The sequence below is a fragment of the Chinchilla lanigera genome, unplaced genomic scaffold, assembly GCF_000276665.1.
Source record: "Chinchilla lanigera isolate Chin_1 unplaced genomic scaffold, ChiLan1.0 scaffold00059, whole genome shotgun sequence".
In the NCBI taxonomy this organism is placed as follows: domain Eukaryota; kingdom Metazoa; phylum Chordata; class Mammalia; order Rodentia; family Chinchillidae; genus Chinchilla; species Chinchilla lanigera.
The window spans coordinates 6790065-6814594 of NW_004955460.1; the positions used below are offsets into that span (position 1 = coordinate 6790065).

At 39.6% G+C, this 24530-nt stretch overlaps 1 protein-coding gene across 4 annotated transcripts in view; it reads left to right on the forward strand.

The window, feature by feature from the left end:
* Aoah (acyloxyacyl hydrolase (neutrophil)) overlaps positions 1-24530 on the forward strand; it is a 203335-nt gene that overhangs the window by 39214 nt on the left and 139591 nt on the right. For all 4 annotated transcript variants that reach the window (XM_013521273.1, XM_013521274.1, XM_013521276.1 and 1 more), the window contains exons 4-5: positions 7-73; positions 14351-14450. In XM_013521273.1, the coding sequence (XP_013376727.1) occupies positions 7-73; positions 14351-14450 (167 nt within the window). The remainder of the gene's footprint in view (positions 1-6; positions 74-14350; positions 14451-24530) is intronic.

Here is a 24530-nt window from a genome sequence, read left to right on the forward strand (position 1 = left end):
TCTTAGGAAAACTCTTCTTGAAGACCACGTGTTATGTATTGGTTCACATGTTTGGAGCAGACATCATAAAGCTGTGAGTATGCTGGGTATGGGAGTCTTACTCAGCTGCCGAGATGCAGGCGACACAGACATGGTTTTCCACCTGATCTACTCACGGAACAAGGGTGTGGGCTGTTGCTCCAGTTCTTGTTAGCAGTGAGAGATTGAAACTTGATTCCATTCTTTTGTCCTTAGGGTGAAGGTTGCCCCTTGAATTGCAGTGTGACAATCTGGCTCAATTTCTCTTCAAGAGAATTTCAGGGGAATTTCACACGCAGTACCAAGAGCAAATGCCCGGTTCCATTGGCTAATGTAGGCCATCACAATGGACCCTTTGTCCTGAGCTACCCACCTGTGCCCCTAAACTCCAAGCCTCTGCCTCTAGGGTCTTTTCTCCCATGTTGGTTGGGGTCTTGGCCTCTCCACGTCCCCACCCCTCACCATAATCACTATCTATTTCCCCACCAATGATTCATACATGGACTTCCTACATTTGAGATTTAGTGATTTATCTACTTTGGATAATGGAATAAATGCCCAGATTCATCACTCAAAACAAAGTCTAGGACTTGGTGATCACCTAGTGTCACCCTATGGTCTCGCTCTGTTATTCTCTTACTTTTCCCCAACCAAGTTAGCATTGTCCTAGATCTTGTTCATCCTTCTCTTAAAATCCTTACCTACAGTTTTAGTATCTATAAGGATATCAGTTACAGGTGGGACACTATGGCACACACTCCTAATCCCCAGACAGGAAGATTGTGAGTTCAAAACCAGCCTGGGCAACTTAATGATACCCTGTCTCAGAATTTTATAAGGTTAAGCTTGCACCTCAGTATTCCCTGAGTCCAGCTGCCTGCCAATACTGGAATATATGTTATATATCTATTCCTTAAAACTCTGTATTGTTATTTTAGCTGTTTCTCTAGTGTATGCAGGACCTAGCACATCTGATGTATCTTTTGGGTCTCATCTCTTAAAATCCTGTACCTGAGATCCATCCCCATGTTCTTTTCACATCTGTAACTCATGCCCCCGACATGTAGACAGTGGTGGTTGTGTCTCTACAGCTGTCTCTCCACTCCTCACCCACCAGGGTTGAGTTGTTTGCTGGGTTTTTTTCTCTTCATTGTGCCAGAGGCTCAGAACATAGTATCACCCTTCACAGCAGGGTAGCCTAGAGATGCAGAATTGTAAAGATAGAAGGAACTTAAAATAATACAGAGTAGGAACATAATTAGTGCTTCTCATGCTGTGTACCTGCTTCTGTCGATACTGACCTCACTCCATTGTGCAAATGACTCATGGTAGACTGAGTGTTTGGGTGCAGGGACCCTGTCTTTTAGCTAATACTGCACTGACCGCCACCACAGCCTTCTAACCAGACTTGGGTCTCCAGGCTCACCCTGTGTTCTTGCAATTCTATAAACCACATAATTCCATTCTGGAATGCATGCCTCACCATGGCACTTCCTTCCATAGCATTCTTCAAAATCTGCATGCCCTACCCCGTACACAGACTTTTAATGAACTTGTCCTAAAAGCTTTTCCAGGCTGATCCCTTGCCACCCCATAGGATACCACACTCAACTTGTACACACACACAAAGAGAGTTTGGCCTCAAACCTTTTCAGGAGATGTTCCTTACGCTTGGCCCATACAAAACCTCTACTCCTAGGCACATCTTACTTCAGACCTCAGCTCCAGAGCTGCACAAACCCAGGCCACTTCTCTTGTACTCTCAGCACATTGCTCTGGCAGCTGTTCTCCACCACCCCTTTTGGCCATCCACAGGTTCAAATGGCACAACAGGTGAACTGTTCAGGAGATAAGGGGGCATGAATGTTAAAAAAAGAATGAGCCCAGGAAGTCACCAAAAAGGGACCTACTCCTGAGTAGTAACACTTTCCTTTCTAAGATGAGTAATTCCCATTAGCATCAAGTGGGCCATTTTGAAGGGAGACAGATGCAGCAAATGATCTCCCTTCATGGTTCTATCTGCTGTTTTGTTGTGCATTACATTCCTGTCCCCATATTAGTTACATGCTGATGACAATTTCTCCTCATGTAATGTGTTCTTTTTTATGTCTTGATGTAAGTGATCATATACAGCTCTAGGTTGATGTAGACCCTGAAAATAACCTCATGATGTAGTTTTACCTGAATATCTCACTATAGTCTCACTATATTAAATGCATTTCCTAATCTAGAGGCCATCCCTCCTATTATCTCATACCAACCAGTCCTCAAAATTCATGGACTAATTATGAAACAAATACATTTCCTACCCACAGGCAGAAACATAAATTGCTTTAGAAGGTGAAACACCTAAGAACTCAGGCATTCCCCAAAAGCCTCTGTCATGCAGTGTCTCAGTCTGTTTGGACTGCTATAAAAAAATACTTCAGACTGAGTGAGTTATAAAGAACAGAAAGTTATCACTCATAGTTCTAGAGCCTGAGAAGTAAAAGAACAAGGCAGCAGAAGATTCAGTATCCAATGAGGCTCACTCTTGGACTCATTGGTGGTGCCTTCTTCCTGACCTCTCATGTGACTAAAGAGGCAGATAAATTTCCTTGGGGACTCTTTTAACAGATCTTCTCTTTTTTTCCAGTACCAGGAATCGAACACAGGACCTTGTGCTTGCCAGGCAGGCACTGTGCCGCTGAGCTAAATCTCCAGCCCCGGGATCTCTTTTATAAAGGGGCACTAATCCCCTTCATAACCTGCCCTAATCACTTTGAAAAGGTTACACCTCCTAATACTATTGCATTGGGGATTGCATCTTAGTATATGAGCTTCAGGGGAACACAAACACTCAGGCCATAGCATGGCAGGAGGTGCTAACCGAGACATAGGCCAATTCTAGCCTGTGTCCATGTGCTAGGACCCCTCTGTCTGGTCATGACCTCCAATGATCTCAGTGTTGCCAAAGAAAACCTGACTGTGGTCCCTGTGAGTCTCACCTTGCTCCCTGATATCTGCTGATGCTTCCCTCTAAGGTACAAACTTGTGTACCAAGTGCAGCCATTCTCAGTGATCAGGAAGGACCTCAATTTCTAAGGTTTTTAAAATAAAAATGAAAACAGAAGTTATAACAATTATGGTTCCACTTAAATATAAGTACAGGGTAATGGCTTTTTAGGTATAAAAAGTATAAAACAATGTAACTATGTTATTGGTAAGATAATTGCAGAAATTATTAAAATCATAGTACAGTATAGTATGATCCAGAAAGTACAATATTTTTTTTTATTTTATTTTAAGGATAAAAGGAGGGAAACATTAACAGACATACAACATTTTACAACATATCACAAGCACAATACAGACAATACAGAGTTACAAACAAAGTGGTAGGGAATTAACAATGGTGGTTGTATTACATATTGATATCTTCAAAGTGGCTTCTCATGAAAACAGATATAGACATGCAATACTGGTCAACCAAAGACTCATTGACAGTTTCTTTCAGCATAGAAACAGCAGATAGAAGAACAACCATGTTATCTATCCTGTATATACATACATACAAAATTTCTCCTTCTTTCCCTTCTCTTTTCCCACATCCCAGAAGCCCTTTACTCTTCGGTGGTTTCCTATCATTTCACAGTGTCTATCATACCTCCGAGTTTAAATTAACTCTTTCAAGTTTTACACTAGTGACACAATGCGGTGCTTGCACATGTATGTTTGATTTATTTCACTTATGAGTATGGTCTCTGGTTGTGACCATTTAAATATAAAGGCCTCGAGTTTATCTTTCTTTACAGCTGAGTAATATTCCATTATATAAAAGTACCATAATTTTCTTATCCAATCCTCAGTGGATGGACATTTGGGTTGCTTCCACATTTTAGCAATTACAAATTGTGCTGCTATGAACATAGGTGCACATATATCACTGTGATATGATGTTTTTAGATCTTCTGGGAAAATACCCAGCAGGGGGATAGCTGGGTTGAATGGGACCTCTAAACCTAGTTTTCGGAGGAATCTCCAAACTGATTTCCACAGTGGTTTCACCAGTCTGCATTCCCACCAGCAGTGGAGAAGGGTTCCTATTTCTCCACAGCCTCGCCAGCATTTGTTATTGGTTGATTTCTTAATGCTAGCCATTCTTACTGGGGTAAGGTGGAATCTTAGTGTTGTTTTAATTTGCATTTCTCGAATGACTAATGATGTTGATGTTGAACATTTTCTCATATATTTATTTGCCGTTTGTATCTCCTTGTCTGAGAAATGTGTGTTCATCTCAGCTGCCCATTTTTGGATTGGGTCTTTGAATTTGGAGGGGCTGAAATTTTTTAGTTCTTTATATGTTCTAGATAGAAGCCCTTTGTCTGAGGGACAATCAGCTAAAATTTTTTCCAAGTTTGTTGGTTTTCTTTTGACTCTGCTGGTGATTTCTTTAGATGTGCAGAAACTTTTCAGTAGGATGAGATCCCAGTTGTTGATTCTTTCAAGTGTTTCACGTGCAATTTGGTTTTTATTCATGAACTCTCTGCCTACCCCTATGTCTTCGAGGTTTTTACCTACTTTCTCTTCCAATAGATTTAGTGTTTCTGGTTTAATATTCAGAAAGTACAATATTAACTTATAAGTGGAAGATCTTTCGACTGTGCTGGCATAGCTCATTAACTACAACTGATACATAAAACCTCCTTTGAGAGTGATATTTCAAGTCAAAATTTGAATATTTTCCAGAAAAAAATCTTCTGTGTCTCATCCTTGCCATGGGTTTTGTTACTCACCCTGTTTGGAAACCTTTGTTCTTTTCTTTAGATTTATGATGATAGAACTCATCATTGTTGACATCATTCTACCATGATCCTACTTAACCCTTCCACTCATCTCTGCCAAACGTTGATGCCTTTCTCCCTGCATGCCTTGCTCCTATACAGCTACATAAGGGCAGTAAAAGGAAATAAATTCATGTGGGATGGGTTCCATGGATATGGAGTTTAGACATCACCACTTTGTCCTAATGATGAGTAAAAGTTGGACAAACTGAGAAATAGCAATGCTTCTAACGATCCTTCAGAGAAGTAAGTAAGGTCACTAGGAAAGCCACTGTCTCCAGGATTGACAAGAGATCAGTGGATACAGAGAGTTACAACTTCCCAGAATAGAAATTACCATGGACGCTAGAGCTTGAGTAGAGGAACCTGAACTGTACTTGAGCACTTTCTGTAAGCGAGACATGATCAATAATAAGAGTTTAAAACTCTGGAGTAAATGCCACAGGGGCGTACCTACACTTAGGTGAATTTTACTTTCAGGAGTTTGACAGATTCTCACAAAAAAATTACTAGAGAGAACAAGATGCCATTTGCTTCTGTGGGGAAGAGGCATTTTAAATACTCCAAAGCAAGCTGTTTTTCTTCACAAGTCTATCATCAGGGAAACCTAGTAACCAGAGCCTAATTTTTGTGGGTTTTATCAAAGGATACCTAACCTAGAAAAAAAGAAACACCCAATTCCAGACAGCTTTAGCCATCTTGGTCCATGTAAAATGTGTGGAAAAAAACTAAAATACAGTTGTAAATTTCACAGATCAGAGGCACAGACTCAATGAAAGACTGAGACCTGATCACTATGCTCCTTATCCCTGCACTATACTGTCAGATTACTAGAGTCCTGTTTATAGCAGTTCTTTTTATTTAGTACATTGTGTCTGGCTATCATGGAAAATTACAAGGCACACTAAAAGGGAAAAACATAGTTTGAAGAGACAGAACAAGCATCAGAACTGAGCATAGAGAGGATGTTGTAATCATCAGAAAAGGAATTAAAACAACTATGACTAATATACTAAGAGTTCTAATGGATCAGGTACCCAGCATGCAAGAGCACACGAGGGAGATAGAAATCCAAATATGGAGTAATTTTAACATGCTAGACAGCAAATGAAGAATATTAAAAACAAGGAATGCTTTTGAGGGTAAAAGAACTAGATGCTTTTGATGACAAAAAGAACCAGAAATGGTTAAGGAAAGAATCTCTGAGCCTGATGATATATAAAAAAAAAAAAAAAAAAAATTCAATAGCTAAGGACTCTTGGACAACAACAAAATGTGCAAATAATAGAATACAAGAAGAAGAGAAAGAAACAGAATACCTGAAGTAATGACTGAGAATTTCCCAAATCCAAGTCAGACTAATCCAAAAAGCACAGAGAACAACAAGGAGTATAAATACCAAAGCAAAAGAAAACAAAGGCAGAAGGGTACACCTGGGCATATCTTTTTCCAAACGCGTGAAATCAAAGATAAAGAAAAAAATCTCAAAAGTCTGGAGAGGTCTTATCTATAGCAGAACAAAAATAAGAACTACTGTACCCCTGATTTTTCCCCAGAAACAACACAAGCAAGAAAAAAATGGAGTGAAATCGTTAAAATATTAAGAGATAAAACTCTATTAGCCTAGAATTCTGTATTCTAAAAAATTATCATTCAAAAGTGAAGGACAGGGGCTGGGGATTTAGCTCAGCAGCACAGTGCCTGCCTGGCAAGCGCAAGATTGTGAGTTCTATTCCTGGTACCGGAAAAAAAAAAAAAAAAAAGTGAAGGACAAGTAAAAAGATAAAAAGAGAGAGAGAGAGAGAATCTGTTGCCAATAGACTTTCCTGGTTTAAAATGTTAAAGGAAAATATACATTTAGAAGGAAAAATAACATTGAAATCAGAAACTTGGATCTACACAGAAAAAAAGAGTGAAATAAAACCCAAAAGGTAAAATAGATATTGTGAAAGGGATAGAAATTGCTCAAAGGGAAGGAACAACTGGAATGAGGGAAAGGAGAAAAAGAAAGAAGGAAGGAAGGGAGTATGTATATGTATGTATATTGACTGGAATAATTGCACTGCTGATGTCTATTAGTTTATTGAAAGGAACAGTTAATGCTTAAATTTTTCTGACCCATTTTGCCTGCTTATGTCTGGTAATCTGACCAACTAATTTGAAGACAAAAATACGCAATATAACAACCACTGGTGAATTCCTACCCTCTTGTTTAGTGAAGCGCTATATTGTTTCTGACTTTTTAAAATTATTTTTTATTCTCTTTAATGATTTGATAATCTTGCATTCTTACATTTGGTAATCTGAGCAACTTCATTGAAGATAACAATATGTAATATAACAACCACTGTTAATTCCTATCATTTTGTTTTGAAACCCTGTATCATTTTTATTGTTTCTGGGTTGTTTTGTTTTGTCTATGTGGTTATTTTGTTATTTGCTTACTCTCTTTTTAAAAAATTTTTAAAAAATAAAGAAGAATACCAAAGAAGAATAATGGATAGCAGAATAAAATCTTTCCTTTTCCCCTTCCTAAATGACCTAACAGAAAAGTTTGTCAAAAACAATAATAGCAAGCATATATTGAATTATGTATATGAATTAAGATTTTGTAGTAATGCAACCCATGAAATAGAATAGTATTATTTTTAGTAGGTTTGGGTTAGTTGTAAACATGTCTTACAAACTCTGGAACAACCACTAAAGGAGGAAAAAAATACAATTAATATACTGAGAAGAAAAATGAAAAATAAAATGTAATATGATCAAAACACAAATGATAGAAAAATAATTGAAGATAAAAACAAAAAACAAGAGCAAAAACTAGGAAATGGTAACAGATATGGAAGCTATTAATTCACCTATATCAGTAATCATTTTTAATGTCAGTGGTCTTAAAGCACCATTTAAAAGTGAAGGACAAGTAAAAAGATAAAAAGAGAGAACAACAAGAGAGGGATACCTGTCTTGTTGTAAAAAGAGAGGGATACCTGTAATCCCAGAACTCTGGGAAGCTGAGGTAGGAGAACAGCAAATTTGATCCCAGCCGGGAAAACTTAGCAACTTAGTGCAACCCTGCAGACAGTTTTTTAAAGGGATAGAAATGCAGCTTAGTGAATTGCGCTGGAATCCCCTATTCTGAGAGAGAGAGGGAAAGGTAGAGAGAGAGGGAAAGATAGAGAGAGAAAACACAAAATACTGCTTTCATATCTCATAGATGTTTTAAAAAATAAGGAATACTATGAATAACTCTTATCGCCCCCAAATTTTATATCCTACATAAAATTGTTCAATTTCTTCAAACATAAAACACCAAAACTTACACAAGAAGAAATAGAAAATAAAAAGGGACTACATTTATTAAGAGAATGAAATGAATATTATACCTGAAACAGAAAGCACCAGGCCCAGATGTATTCACTGGAGAATTCTACCAAACATTCAAAGAAGAAATTATATCAATTCTCTATAATTACTTGAAAAGATAGAGGTTAATGGAACATTTCCTAAATCATTTTATGAAGCCAGCATCACCTTAATACTAGAACAAGGCAAAGGAATTTTAAGAAAACTACAGATAAGTCAAGCATAGTGGTGCACCCTGTAATCCCAGCACTCTGGGAGCCTGAATCAAGAGAACTGCAAATTCAAGCCCAGCCTAGGAAATTTAATTACTTAGCACGACACTGTCTCAAAATTTAAAAAAAAAATTGAAAGGCTAGTTCAGTGTGAAGGCTGTAGGTTCAATTTCATGACAGGAAGAACAAAGATGAAAGAGACGAATAGATGAATATTTTTTATTACCATAGAGAAGAAAACCTCCAACAAACCATTAGAAAATGGAATCCAATAATGTATAAAAAATTGTATACCACAACCAAGTGGGATTTGTCCCAGATATGCAGGGTTGATTTAACATTCAAAAATCAAATAATATAATTGGACATATCAAAAGGTTCAAGAAGAAAAAAGTCACATAATCATACTCACAGATACAGAAAAAAAATGACAAAACTCAACACCTATCTATGATAAAACTCTAAGTTAACTAGAAATTAAGTAGAACATCTTGAACTTGATAAAGATATCTACAAAATACCTACAGTCAACATTATATTTAATGCTAAGAACTAGAAGCTTTCCCACTAAGACCAAGCCTCAATAAGAAAATTGTGGTACTTTTATATAATGGAATATTACTCAGCTATAAAGAAAGATAAACTCGAGGCCTTTATATTTAAATGGTCACAACTAGAGACCATACTCATAAGTGAAATAAATCAAACATACATGTGCAAGCACCGCATTGTGTCACTAGTGTAAAACTTGAAAGAGTTAATTTAAACTTGGAGGTATGATAGACACTGTGAAATGATAGGAAACCACTGAAGAGTAAAGGGCTTCTGGGATGTGGGAAAAGAGAAGGGAAAGAAGGAGAAATTTTGTATGCATGTATATACAGGATAGTTAACATGGTTGTTCTTCTGTCTTCTATTTCTATGCTGAAAGAAACTGTCAGTGAGTCTTTGGTTGACCAGTATTGCATGTCTATATCTGTTTTCATGAGAAGCCACTTTGAAGATATCAATATGTAATACAACCACCATTGTTAATTCCCTACCACTTTGTAACTCTGTATTGTCTGTATTGTGCTTGTGATATGTTGTAAAATGTTGTATGTCTGTTAATGTTTCCCTCCTTTTATCTTTAAAATAAAAAAAAAGATCAAGCCTCAGTGAAGAACGACCCTTCCGCTACTTTTTAATATCATTCTGAATGTTGTAGCCAATGTAATAAGACAAGAAATGAAAATACAAATATTGGAAAGGCAGAAATAAAGCTACATTTATTTGTCAATAGTTTGATGTTTATGTAGAAAAATCAAAAAATTCAACAAAATTTCCTCAAACTAATAAGCAATCATAGCAAAGTTGCAGGGTTCAAGGTTAACATACAAAAATCAATTGCTTATCTCTATGATCCCAATTAGCAAATGACATTTGAAGTCGAACACACAATATTATTTATATTAGCATGCCCAATGAAATGAAATACTTAGGTATAAAATATGTCCAAGGGCTATATGAGTAAAACTGTTGAAATAAATCACAGAATCAGTGTTCATGGATAGTACAAAGGCCAAAGGAATATGCTAGAGGACAGATAATCATTTCCACAAATGGTGCTAAAACAAATGGATACTCACATTCACAAAAAAGGAATCTGGAAACTGACTTCACAAAAATGAATTTAAATGGAATATAATCCTAATATAAACCTATAAAATTCCCAGAAGATAACATATGAGAAAATTTAGATGGCCTTGGTTTTGAGGATAACTTCTTAGATAGGACACCAAAGATGTTATCCATGAATGAATGAATTCATAAACTAGCTATCATTACAATTAAAATTTTTATTCTACAAAAGACAGCATCAAGAAAATAAAAGGACAAGTCATAGATGTGAAGACATTATTTGCAAAGGACATATCTGATGAAGTACTGTTAAAAAAATATACAAAGAATTCCTACTATGGTTTAGATCTTGAATGTCCCCAAAAGGCCCATATGTTGAAGGCCTGGTCCTCACCCTGTGGCATTTTTTAGTAGGTGGTGGAAACATTAGGAGGTGGGACCTAGTGGACGGGAGTGAGGTCGATGGGGGGAAGGATCTTGAAGGGAATATTGGGATCATGAACACTTTCTGTCTTTCTCTTTGCCTTCCTGTTACCATGAGGAAACAGGCTTCCTCTGACACATACTACTGCACAGGCCCAAAGCAGCAGGATTAAGCCACCATGGGTCAAAACCTCTGAAACCATGAGACAAAATAAAACTTTCTTCCTTTTAAGTTAATTATCTCAGGTGTTTTGTTACAGTGACAGAAAACTGATTAACATGGCTCTTAAAACTCAACAATACATTTTTAAAAAATTATACAAAGACTTTAACACATATTTCACCAAAAAATATATATAGATGACAAATGATTACATATATAGATGCTCAATATTGTATGCTATTAGAGGACTGCAAGTTAAAACAATTGTTACTCATGACAGAATGACTAAATTTAAAAATCTAAAAAATTGTTTCTTTTAGGTATATAGCTTTTCCATACAATCCAGCAATTATGCTCCTAAATATCTACCAAACTGAGCTGAAAACTATTATGTCTGCACAAATACTTGCACATGGATACACAGATGTTTATAACATTATTCACAATCATCAAAAACTGGAAGCAATCAGTAGGATTTTTTTTTTTTTTTTTGGTACCAGGAATCTAATTTAGGACTTTGCTTTTGGCAGGCAGGTGCTGTGCCACTGAGCTATATCCCCAGCCCAGGAAGTAGGATTTTTAAATCTGTGTGTATTGGTTAGAGTACTCAGAATCAGTAGGAAAAAAATTATATATATATAAATAGGGTATTACAGATAGGCTTACAGGATCAAAAGGAGAGTCCACAATGACCACCTGTGTACTAGAGAGCTGGCAGATCCTGTACTGCTCAGTCCAAGGGGCTGAAAGCTGCAGAACAAGAAGGATCAAGATTGCAGCGCCAGTCTGAAACTGAAGGCCTGGAAGCTCCCTGGAGAAACTTCATATGGGTCGGTGTTGAAAGGCTGAAGAAGCTGGAGTTTAATGACCACAGGTGACAGTAAAAATAAATGCAGCAGCTCAAAAAGAATAGAGATCTTCAAAACATATATGAACTTTCTATTTCTTTAATTTTTGTTCCATCTAGGCTGCAAGCTTATTGGATGGTGCCACCCACAGTTGAGGTGGGTTTTCCTCTTCGGTTTGCTAGCATACATGCCAACCACCTCTGAAACACCCGCAGACACAGCTTTCATAATCTCCTATATGTCCTTTACTAATCTCTTAGTCCAGTCAGGTTGATACATCACAATGAGTGGTCACACTGTGGTGAAACCATACAAGGGAATGTTATTCTAACAATAAACATCAACTAGCTTTCAAGTCATGAAAAGACAAAAGAAGAAGCTTGAATGCATATTACTAAGTAAAAGATGCTAAAGTTAAAATTTTACAAACTATATAATTTCAACTATATGATATTCTGGAAAAGGCAAAATCATAGAGAGAGAGTGAAAAGATCAGTCATTGCCAGCAGTTAGGAGGAAAGGAAAGATAATCAGGCATATCACAGAGGACTTTTAAAGACAGTGAAAATGCTCCACTTGGGAATGTAATGATGAATGCATACCATTACACATTTGTCCAAACCTAAAGAATGTATAATACCAAGAGTGAACTTTACTGTAAACTATGGACTTTGGATGCCGATGATGCTGTCTAAATGTAGGATCCCAGTTTTGACACATATCCTGGTGGAGGATGTGGATAATGAGGGAAGCTATGCCTGTGAGAGCCAAGGAAAATCTCTATAGTTTTTTCTGGTGTGGTTTTTTTTCTGTGAACCAAGTAATCTTTCAATATATCTGTTAAAAAGTCACCATTTTTGTCATATTTTCTGCTCTGAGAAAAAGAAAATAGTGGTAGGTGCTGGGTTTGGGCCAGCAAACCCTGATAGACAAATAACAACACAAGAGACAGAATTTCTTTGAGGAGGGTCAGGGGACCCCACTTAAATGCAGCTCTAAACTGACTCAAACTCCCGGATTTATTGAGGACCAACAAAGGCATAGAGTTCTGGTGAGCACAGATGTTTGTTTTAGGTTAGCAAGGCAGGTTGCAAGGCATGGTGACAGTTCGGCTGAATAATTAACTTTTATCTCATTGAGCTTCCTTGTTTTCCCCATAAGGCCCATCTCTGATCAAGGTGGCAAAACACCCCATCTTCAAGACATTTCAGCTTCTGGGAGTTAGCAGTCTTCTGCCTCCCATGTCAACCCAAGAAGACACTGACCCATTGGGTGTTGCAAGGATCTCCAAATCTAGATGACAATGATTCTGGTAACTTTGGAGATGTCCTGGAGAGATCACAAATTACGTGTAGCCTCGGCCAAATTATGTGTAGCTGGGGGTGGGAGCCAGAGTACATGTGCTACTTTGTTGCTTCGTATTCATCTTGCACGTGAATATGGTCATGAGCTTGTGTAGATTTGCAAGGCTGGTTTGTTTGGGGTTTTTTTGGCAGGAGGAGGAGTACTTCACACTTTAAGTCTTTTGATGATGAAGTGCTATCTTAGAGGACTGCACCGGGACACCCTGTGTGCACTTCCCCTCCTCCGTCCCAGCCTCAATCTCTCCCCGACTGAGTGGTCCCCATGTCCTCTCCCATGTTCAAGCTCACTCACTTGAAACTGTGCATTATGTGGGGCTGAAGGAGAGCAGATCTTGGATACTATGTGATGAGCTGATTCTATGGTCCAGGACTGTCACAGATGGGATAGCAGCTCTACATTAAAAACAAAGGTTACACAAAGCCCTATTTATCACTCCCCTGAGCCCCCTGAATACCAGACCCCCATAAAGACAGCATTCATCAGTTAAATAAATGAACCATTAAGTTGAGAACAGGTGTGTAGAAACAACCACTTTCTCCTGATTTACTGACCCATGGTAGACGTTTGTTTGGTAACAATCTTTAGCTGTAATTCACAGCTTGCCCCACTGATTAGAAGACTTGGCCTCCTATCATACTTTTGAAGTAATTCCCACCCCTATAGGCAATGGGGAACAGCTGGGTGATCTGTGAACCAAAGAAACCTCAAAAAGTATTCTTGAGATTCCACACTGTCCATCCACATAACACAAAGACTACCAGTCTGTGTTGTCAGATTTTTTTGTTTTCATTGTGTTGGTTTGATTTGGTTTTACTCTGACTCAATAATGTGTTTGGAAAATTTACTAACAATACTTAACTTGCTCTTTACTAGAAACAATACTTTATGTGTGTTTTACTCCATCAGAAGAGTTTCTAGGGGCTGACAAAGAAAAAAGTTTGGCTTTAGGTCTTTCAAATCGGGACAGAAAACAAAATATTTGAAGAGTGTGATCCCTACACCATCCCCAGAGAAAGGAACAAGTTGAATATATTATATTATCTTCCTTAAGTATAAGAAATATGTTTACTTCAAAGTGGAAGAAATGTTTTTGATCACACCTAAGAAAATAATTTTAGGTATCTATGATATATCACAGATGATTTTTTGCAATAAACCCCAGAAAACATGAAAATATTGTTCCTATTGAATATACCCCTGCCCGGTTTTCCTTTTCCAATTGTATTTGTGGCTTCTGAAAAGAATCCAGTGCTCATGTGGGAGGTGAACTCTGCTCAGAGCTGTGCATGCCCCCTCTGCTCCTTCTGGACCTCATTTTAACTACAGGAGACAGCAGCATGGCAGGAAATCGTTGTGATCCAGCTGCTACTCTGGATGGGGCTCAAAGGCCCGGCTGTGATGAGTTAAGGGTATTAGAATCCATTCTGGGGATTTACTTTCCTTTGAAACAGCTTCTATTTTCTCATGCCTGTGAGATCTTAACAGCCTTTGCTTTGCCCCATTTCCCACCAGGCTTGACGCAGACATGAATGCTGATATGGTATGTCACACTCTGGAGTTCTGTAAGCAGGACACTGGCCAACCACAATGCCATCTCTACCCCCTTCCCAAGGTGAGTGGGTCCCACTCCCAATGCATTTACAGTAACATGCAAGCCCTTTGGAAATGTTGTACATGGCGGCACAGCTTGACTTGCTCAGTAGTTTGAGACAGGAGAGGCAAAGTGACATTTTTGATTACTCCATATGAAATAACTTTATCTAGTTTCAACCTAGATCCCTCCTCTCTGCCAGGGACATAGCTCAACAGCATAAGAACCTGCCTGGCAAGTGTGAGGTCATGAGTTCAATTTCTGGTACCATAAAAAAAAAAAAAAAAACATAGATCCCTCCTCTCATGCTCCAAAGAATGTCTTTGCTGTCCAGTTGTTATGGACAGTGATCTTGAGCTGGGCTAGTAGGAGAGAGAGCTGATCAATCAAGAATGAAGATGTGTAAACACTTCACCACTTAAAAAGCAAGTTCTTCCCATAGGGTGACCAACTCATCCAAGGTTGTCTGGGGGAAGGAGAGGGAGATGGGGGGAGGGAGAGGGAGAGGGAGAGGGAGGGAAAAAACTAAAAAGTCCCATATCTGGGAAAACAACCTGAGCAGTTGGTCATCCTAGTCTGAGCTTTATTGTCCTTAGCTGTAAAATGCCTGATAGCTTTGTCATGCATGGGACATAAGGAACCTAATTTATACAAAACGCTTAGCACAATGCCTGCTGCATAAGAAGTGTTAATAAAAATGATAGCTCATGAGATTATTATCAATGTCATTATTATTCAGGGTTCAGAATACCCGGTATGCATTATATCACTTCGGGTTACTTTTAATTGGATTGTGGTTGGAAACAAGGCTGTAATTGTTGACACAACTCCCTCTCTTAACTCTGGATCAGAATATAATATTAAATCCAACCAGGCCTCTACTAATTTTCAGCAGCTTCCTATAAGAAAACAATCTCCCCTGTATCTCCTTTTGGAGAATTGTGAATTTTCTGTACAAAACACAATAGCTTTCTACCATAATAGTTTTCTTTCTATTCATGTTGAAATGAAGTCAGTTGCAGAATCTGGGGCCTAACCAATACACACAATTTGGTGACTAACTATTAAATATCATAAGTGTGTTTCCTGTAGCAGGAGGAAAGCAGACAAATGCTGAGGTGCATGTATCTCATGCTTCTGAGGTCACTGACTAAATGTGAATTCAATTTCACCTAGACCACCTGAGGAGCTAGGGCTCCACTGCTTTCTAGAAGAAAGAAAAAAAATCCATGTGTTTAAATATGCCTTTGTCACTTTCTCTGCTGAGCTACAAAGCCTGACACCCACAACGTAAAATGGTAGAGGTTTATTTTGGCTCACAGTTTATAGTGGTTTCAGCCCATAGTTGGCTGGCTCCAAGGCAGGGTGTCCTGGCAGAGGGGCCTTGCAGAGGAGAAACAGTTCATGGCATGGTACAGGAAGCAGAAAAGGGTCAAGGTAGGAAGAAAACAGACACTTACAGGCCACGCCCCCAGCAACCCACATCCTCCAATCAGGCTTCACCTCCCAACATCATAGTTGGTTCTAAACCCATCCATGGACTAATCCATTGATGAATATTGCACCCCTGCGATCCAATCACCTCCCCAAAGCCTCACCTAGGAGCACAGAGGCTTTGGAGGGCCAGTTAGATATAAACCATAAAAAATGGCATGTGAACATTTTATCATAATAATTACTGTTGAATAATATTGGAAGAAAGAAACATGTCTCTGTGTAGGAAAGCAAGTGGTTCGGATTTTTGTGATTTTCACAAATAATATCATGTTCTACAGATGTAGTAAACACAGCTAGACATAGTCAGAAAATGTCCAACTTTAAACCATCCCTTTTAAAATGGCATTCCTGCAGGGCATGGTGGATTACGCCTGTAATCCCAGCACTCGGGAGGTTGAGACAGGAGGATCGCTGTGAGTCCAAAGCCAGCCTGGACTACATAGCAAGTTCAAGGCCAGCCTCGGCTACATAGTGAGACCCTGTCTTTAAAAAAATAATATTTTTTTTAAAAATGACATTCCATTGTGTTATACTTTCTAGAGTTTATACATAACTTTCATTTTTTTTCTTCCCAGTACAACTGCCTATTCAGCTCCCAACACAGGAACATCTCAACCCTTAAACTTTTTAATCAGGGAGGGTCCTAAAGGGTCTCACTGGGAAAGGCTCACTTTCTGCCTTCTGTCATAGCCCAGAGAGCCTGCACCTGAGCCCTACACATCTCCCTTCCCTGCTTCTGGGTGCTGCCCAAGGCCTCTCCCTCCAACTCCCAGGACCCTCTATCCCTAGGGGTGACCCAAAGAATGGACAAGCCAGTGTGACGTGGGCATCCTCAGTCCTCTCTGCCTCGAGGTTTCCTTTAACAGCAGAAATAATTTGTCTTGAGTCCTTACCACGTGCCAGGAGACTCAAGCTTCATCTTTTTGTCCCCTGAAGAATTCTAATGTGTAGTTATCATTTGACCCCTTTAGAGAACAGTTGAGGAAACTGAGGCCAGAAGGGTTTCTGTAACTTGCTGAAAGTCCACGCAGTGAAGTAACAGGACTAGGATCTATCACTATGCTCAGGAGCGTTGGTGTTCTCTTTACATCTGGGTTAGGATTTCTGTAATTCCCCTGAACTAGCACTTTACAGTGATTACATAAATCCCCACCAATGTTTAAATGTTATTTGTTCTTTTAATTTTTAAAATAGATTACAATATATTTACAGTTTCATTGAGTGATAATAATGTATATACAAAGTTGCATATACATTTGTTTTCCTCTTTTATCATTACATTTTGAGCATATATAGTATGATCAAACTACAGTGAATGTTTAAATTAAGAAAAAATGTATTACAGTGAAAGACACTTCGCCATTAATCCCTCTCAAAATATTCTCCCTTGCTTTGAACACATCCTATCGTTCTTGTCACTTTCTGAAGCAGTTCTGGAAGTCCTCTTTCATGAGTGTCTACCTTGATATTATGAAGCAATTAAGAACATTTACCTTCGTGGTCATTTTAACTTTGAGGTAGAATCAAAAGTCACACAGAAAAAAAAAAAAAAGTCACACAGGACTAGGTCCCTGGAATAAGATGGATGAGGATGCACTGTAATGCTTTACCAAGGCTACCTTTCCATTGGATGGCAACAAGCAACAGCATCCACCATATTTATTTTATCACCGTATTTCTTTTTTTACACCTCATAAACATATTCAGGAAAGAAGTCTTCCATACCTGCTTCAGAAAGTGGATGTGGTAAGTGAGTTTGAAGTCAAGGGAGTGTTTTGAAGGGGGTAAATGGTGATGTGTGTTTTACTGTAATATTTTTTATTTTTATTATACATTCACTATATTGTTTGATCATCTCTCATATATTCTTAAATGGTGCAAAGTTCTTATTTCCCTTGCATACAAATCCCTCTTATACTGCACATATGAATTATCTACCTGCTAAAGTTATAGATGTAGATGATTTCCAACCCACCAGAACACTTCCCTATGGCCCTTCCATGTCAACACCCACAAAGTGGCCACAGGTCTGAAATCATACCATAGATTAGCTCATTTACCAAAAGAACTCTATTGTCAAACTTCATAGAAGTGGAATCAGCTAGTGCAGAAGGTCCCTCACTAACAGCAGGTTGACTTGCAGGTTTTTGACGGCACAGTGGTGCAATAGTGACATGCACCCAGCAGAAATTACATTTTGAGTTTTGATCTTTTCCATAACTGTCCATGTGTGGTCTCTTCTTCTCTGAGATCCTGGGAAGTTGCAATGAGCTCCCAGTCAGCTACGTAATCACCAGGAGAAACAAGCGATACTCTACAGTGTTTTGGAGATATTGTGTTTTCACATCCCCTCACATCTACAAACACCCATCTGTGTGTGTACATGAGATATTCAACTGTGTTATGAAACAGCCTGTGTGTTAGATGGTTCTACCGCACTGCAGGCTGGTTGGTGTAAGTGCTCTGAGCATATTACAGCAGGCTGGGCTGAGCGATGATGTCTGGTGGATTCAGTGTAGTAAATGCATTTACAAACTCATCCCAGCTGTCGCGAACTCCATAAAATAATTCCTAACTCTCCCAACTATGGTCACAAAATAACTTTCCTAGTACTCACAGTGTGCTGATACTGTTCTGAATGGCTTGTATTCATTAATTCATTTACTCTTACTCAGTAGGAAGTGTTGTCCACATTTTATAGATGAGGAAAGTGAGGTGCAGGAAGGCTAAGATCTTAAAATTGTATAGATTTTCTTATTAGCAGCTAAGAATGTGAGAGGAGAGGGAGATGAGGGGTGGGAAGGAGAAATATTTGCAGACCGTCACTGTGAATATCACCCAGATGGTTTTACATTATCTACTTTGGGGGATTAATTATACCTTGATTACTTTTCCCACTCCCCCTGTCATTTGCACACAAAACAGGGGACTGCGTGTGTACATAGATGTACAAAAGCATGCCTCCGACAGCACAGCTCAAAACTTGGAAACCAAGTACAGCTGTGTGTACCCTGCGGCTCTTCATACCCCTCTTTTTATAACCCAAGCGTTACAAGGTAGGAACCCCAGGTGAGCTAGGAGATACTGGAGCCTCTGGGCTTTCTGCTACTCCTTTCCTAGTCCCCTACCCCCACCCCGCCCAGCCCTCAGGTCCCTAGGCAGAGCAAGTAGCTTGGAACAAGCTTCTTACCTATGGCTTGTCAGAGGGGCATGCTTTATTTACCAGTATCTCAACAGCACACTTGGGATTGACTTCACAGCCTTCTGATCCAAATTAGAAGAAAATGATTTTCAGAACTTTAGAGAAAGTATGCTGTGTGTGGAGATAAGTTTTCCTCATTTCCCTGCAGCCTCCAGCCCACTTACATTGCTGGGAGGGAGGACTCCTGTCCTAGGAAAACAACCAGACTTTGAAGTGATTTTTCCCAGGGTGAGCCCAATTTCTGCAGGAACGGGGAGCTGTCTGTGCCGAGTGTGTGGGAGCGCTTATATGCACAGAAATCTGTGATTCCCTGGAATCCAAACCTCCAGAAAGCTGACATCAATTAGTTTGGGAAAGAACAAGTTTGTACTTACATTATGAGAAAGTAATGTGGAACAAATTCTTGTTTGACTGGAAAATAAACAAGCTGACCTTAGGAATTTGCTTTTATTTTTTAAACATCAGACATCAAATAAACTATCTGGCATCTCTTTTAATACAAGATGTCAGGTAGCAAGGCTTAAAAAAATCAGAGGACAGGAAATTGAACATTTTCTAAGATTCACCAATCACTGAATTTCTTTCAAAAAACATTACCATTACTCTCTGTTCTCCATGTACAACTTAGCCCTGTGAGCTCATAACATCCTTTCAGATACGTTATCTAGTCTTCCTCAAACTCTGTTTTTCTTAATAAAGTTTTTTTTCTTTTAGCAGTAATTGCAAATTTACAAAAATCTGCCAGGATACAGCAGAGCATACACCTCCATCCCCTGAGCTTAGATTTCCCCTTATGCTAACATCTGAGCATTACTCAGTCAAAACTAAGGAAACCAATATTACTAGTTTGTACACATGCCCAGTAATTAAACTCCAGGCTCAAGATTTTAACACTAATACCCTCTTCCTCTCCCAGGATCTACTCCAAGACACACATGGCATTTCAATACCATGTCTCCATGGTGGCCTCTGGTCTGTGAAAAGTTCTTAGTCTTTCTTTGTTTCTTGTGGTCTTCATAATAGAGAGAAATACTGATTTAAGTACGTTTCTAAAATAGTCCTCAAGTTTGGATTGTTTGACTGTTTTTATCTGGAGTAGGCAAGGTTATGGGCTTTGGAAAGAACATCCTAGATGGAAGTATTCTTCTCACCATATCCTATTAGGGTTACACAACACCACAGGACGTCTCCAGGAGGTCAGCCTCACCACTTGGTTAAAGCAGTGGTGTTTGCCAGCTTCCCATGTGAAGTCACTATTTACCCCTTTTCCATCACTCTGTTCTCCAAAAGTGAGTCTCTAAATCCAGCCCATCCCAAGGCATCCAAGGCAGACCAAGCCCCACCTCCCAGAGCAGAGAACATCTGTGTTCTTCCATAAAGAAACTGTGTATCTTCACCATGTGGATTCATGCATCTGCACCATATATTTTGAGCTACCATCTAAATCTACATTATTTGTTCTGTTGCTCAAGCTCTTCCAGTTTTGCTACCACTGGGAGCTCTTTGGGTTGGCTCCTCTGTCCCTCTAATGTCCCTCTTTTTAAAACACTTCCTTACTTTTTGGTATTAATAGATGACACAGACTCACCTCATTGTGTTGTTATTATTGATATTTTTCTGCCCCAACTCAATCAGCCGTTTCTCCTAAAGAGCCCTGGTTCTTTGTCTTGGATAATGACGTTTAGAAGCCAAGATCTGGACACTGGGATGTCCTTGCTTCTAGCCTTCTTGGTGGAGAGCTAAGTAAAGTATATGTGCATACATCCTACATATAGACATATAACTAACAGTTGTTTATGTCTATTCATCATGTGTACAGATGTAAGTTTATACTGAAATCTCCAAATTTTATCCATTATCACAGCACCAAATTCTACTTTATAGGTGTTAATTATCAAACACATTTTAGAACTGAAGCATAAGGTCTTAGCCAAGGTTCATAACTGGTGAGTAGAACCTGAACTCCAGCCAGGACCTTGGACTCCAGACCTCTGATCATCACGTCCGCACTGCCTGTGTTTATCATAAATTATAGGGCATGCACAGAGTAGACTTTTCTCAGAACCAGAAAGAAATAACGGCAGCTTTGGTTTTAGTTTTACTGAAACATCCTGAGAATCTTAATTTCTAAAAATGTTGCACAAATATCCCAGCATTCTCAGTACTAATTAAACCATATAACCATCCACCCACTCAGTCGTGCCTCGAGGAACACTTCTTGAGTGCTTACCATGTACCACCCCCACAACCTGGTACCCTAAGGAAGCTCTCTCTTTTAACCATCACAAGTCTGCAAGAGAGAAAGATTCCCCTGTTATATAAGAAGTCTGAAAATATCTGGAGAACTAAAGACTTCCCTAAAGTCCCAGAGTATCCACAGAATAATTGTTTTCCTTTCTCCAGCCAGCAAATATTTATGTACAATGAATTATGCAGGCCAGTAGTCTAGCAAGTGTGGCAGACAAGAGCCATGCAAATAGCAATTCTAGTGGGGAGGTGGGCATGTAAACAAATGATGAGGAAGAGACCGTGCTTGTTGCAGCCAGGGTTTGTAAGGGGAAACAATACAATACAGGACATATAATTTATAGGATTATTTTATCATAGTCACCCTAAAGAGCCATATACAAAGAGAGTGCAGGAAATCTGTGCACACACTAAAAACCAAAAGTATCCAGCTGATGGTCTGGATCCCATGGTAATGTCCATGCAAGTCTATTTCATGGATTTGTGCTCAGAAAACCCAAGGTCAGTGGTGGAAGCTAGAAAGTCTGTGCCAGTGGGATGAAGGATCTGTGCCAGCAGACTGAGGGATCTGCACTGGAGCCAGGAAGCAACACTCAAAGTAACGACCAGAGCTCCCCCTAGAAGTACCACAGCCATCCTCAGCAACAGTGAGGTCCTGAGCTCCTCTGATGATGAGAACAGCTGAGTCCATATCAGGAAAATCAGTGTGACAAACTTCTCCAGGAGCCTGAACAGTGCACCATCTTCCCCTCTGGAGCCAAGAAGCAATGCTCAAAGTAAGGGCCAAAGCTCCCCAAAAGTGAACTGTAGCCATTCTCAGTGACAACAAGGTCCCAAGTTCCTCTGATGATGAGAACAGTAGAGTTCCTCAGGAAAGCCAGCATGACAAGCTCCTCAGCAGAACCAACAGCTCAAGTGAACCAGCAGCTTCCTAACAGCTTCTCTTCTTCTCCAGTCCTCCTTTTTATAATGTTGGCAATGATCCTCAGGTGGGCCTCCCACACCCAGCACTGCATTGGTTTGGTTCAGCTGGGTATTATGAGTTGATTACCAGTTGTCAATCCAGCACAGTGCTGTAACAGAGGATGTTGGGAGGAAGAAGAACCCCAACACAGGAGGCTGGAGTGAAGATGGCAAGGGCCTCCCAAATGAGGCCATGCATTGACCCAGCCCACCATGCCTTACCAGCCTCAGTGCCTGGCCCAGACTCTGTGGCTAGAATGTTTCCTATTCTTGCACGGTGGGGCCTCCCTTCCTGTGATCTCTGCAGAAATGCTTCTCTTGATCAGCCTGTCTAAGAACTCCTCTCTGTCTCTCTCACATTTGCAAGCAAGAACTATGTCTTCTTGCTCACCATCACAGTCCTGGGACAGATGCATAGTAGGTCCCTCACAAGACCTGCTGAATAAGGGATGAGCTGTGAAGAGCAGCGTGATGACCATAGGTCTGCTTTGCCTTTTCCTTTGTGAGGATTCATCTGGTCTTCAGGAATACAGTGGAGTTCAAAATACTGAGCCCGTGTTAGATTGGGAAGTAGTTTTCAAAAATAATCATGGGCCCCATCGCAGAATGTCTGATCTGATATTACTGGGGCAGGATTTGAGTCTCTGAGCTTCTAGGAAGCTTTTCATGAGCACTAAAAAATGCAGACTCTTTTACTGGAACCTGACTCAAGCCTGATTGTATTTCTCTTTCTGCTCCTGGCCTCTTTTTGTCGTTTGGTGCCTCCCAAGCCTCAGAGTCATAGCTCCACCAGTCCTTTCACATCATCCTTTCCCCAACCATCCCTTGTTGTCTACCCCTTTCCTGATGAATTCATTAACTTTAACTCTGTTATTAGGATTCTACTCTTTCCTGGAAGAACATCAGTGTCCTCCTAAATGTGAAATGATCAAGAAGAGGCTGGGGCTGTGCCTGTCCAGCTGTCTGTAGCCACCCCTGGCACACTAAGGATGCCCTCCAAATGTGTATTGAATAAAGGGGCCAGCATTTGAGCCCTGTGCTACCTATAAAATAAACACAGTAATGCCTTCATGATTTACCTTATCTCTTCATTACTTCCCCACACTTGCTGCCCTCTGGGCCCTCAGCACTTCTTCCTTATCTTTTCTACAGATTCATTCTAAGCCTGGCAATGTCTTGGTGAGTTTATTTAGACTTGGGTTTTCCCCCTTTGGCTTTTCTGGAAGGCTGACCATGGGCATCACTCTGTCCTTCAGGCCTCTCTCCTGATGAAGGCTGCAGTCACCCCCAGAAAATGTTCCCCTAGTTATTTCCCCATTCCAACAGCATAGGGTACACTTGGAGACTTGAACTTGAATGGGAACTTTTACAGAGCATATTTCAGAGCCAACCAGAGTTCTTAAGTCAAGTAGTGTTTCATAAATGGTGATTGAAGAAATAAATCAAAAATAAAAAGTAGTATGGAATTAGGAAGAGGATTGGAATCTAGGGTTGGAGTTTAGACTGGAGCCCAGGTCTCCCCTATTTAAAACCAAATACTCTCTGATAACCAGCAATTCTTCCTTGCTCTCCTTTTTTTTTTTTTTTTTTTTTGAGCCAGGATCTTCCTATGTAATTCAGGCTAGTTCTGAACTCACTATGTAGCACAGACTAGCCTTGAACTTGCAGCAATCCTCCTGCCTCAGCCTCCTAAGTGCTGGGATTACAGGTATGCACTACCACACCCAGCCCTTCCTTGTCCTTAATCAAGAAAACTCATCTCCTTGTCCTGAGCTCCATTTTGTTCAATGCACATGTACATGTTGTACACATATGTTCATGCATGCATATGTGTGTGTGTGAATTTGCATGTGTGCATGCGTGTATGTACTTAGGTAAATTTCTTTAACCCATATCTGTTTTCCAAGACTCAAATCTCTATAGTCCACATTTTTCCTCTCAGTGCTGACATTATGACTTAAATCTTGTTTTGTGACAGGTGCACAGAAAATAAAAATGAATTAAATGCTCTCAGTTTAACAAAATCTCTCTATCAAAGAAAGGAAATTACTTTCTCTGTCATTGTCATCTGTTATGTTGGAGCCTCTGTGGCTTCTGCAATGCACAATTTCAGCCAAATAATAGCTCAGAACCTAGACAGAATAATTAAGCTTCTCTGTCCCATTTGACTGTGCTTGTTCTAACCCTTTCAT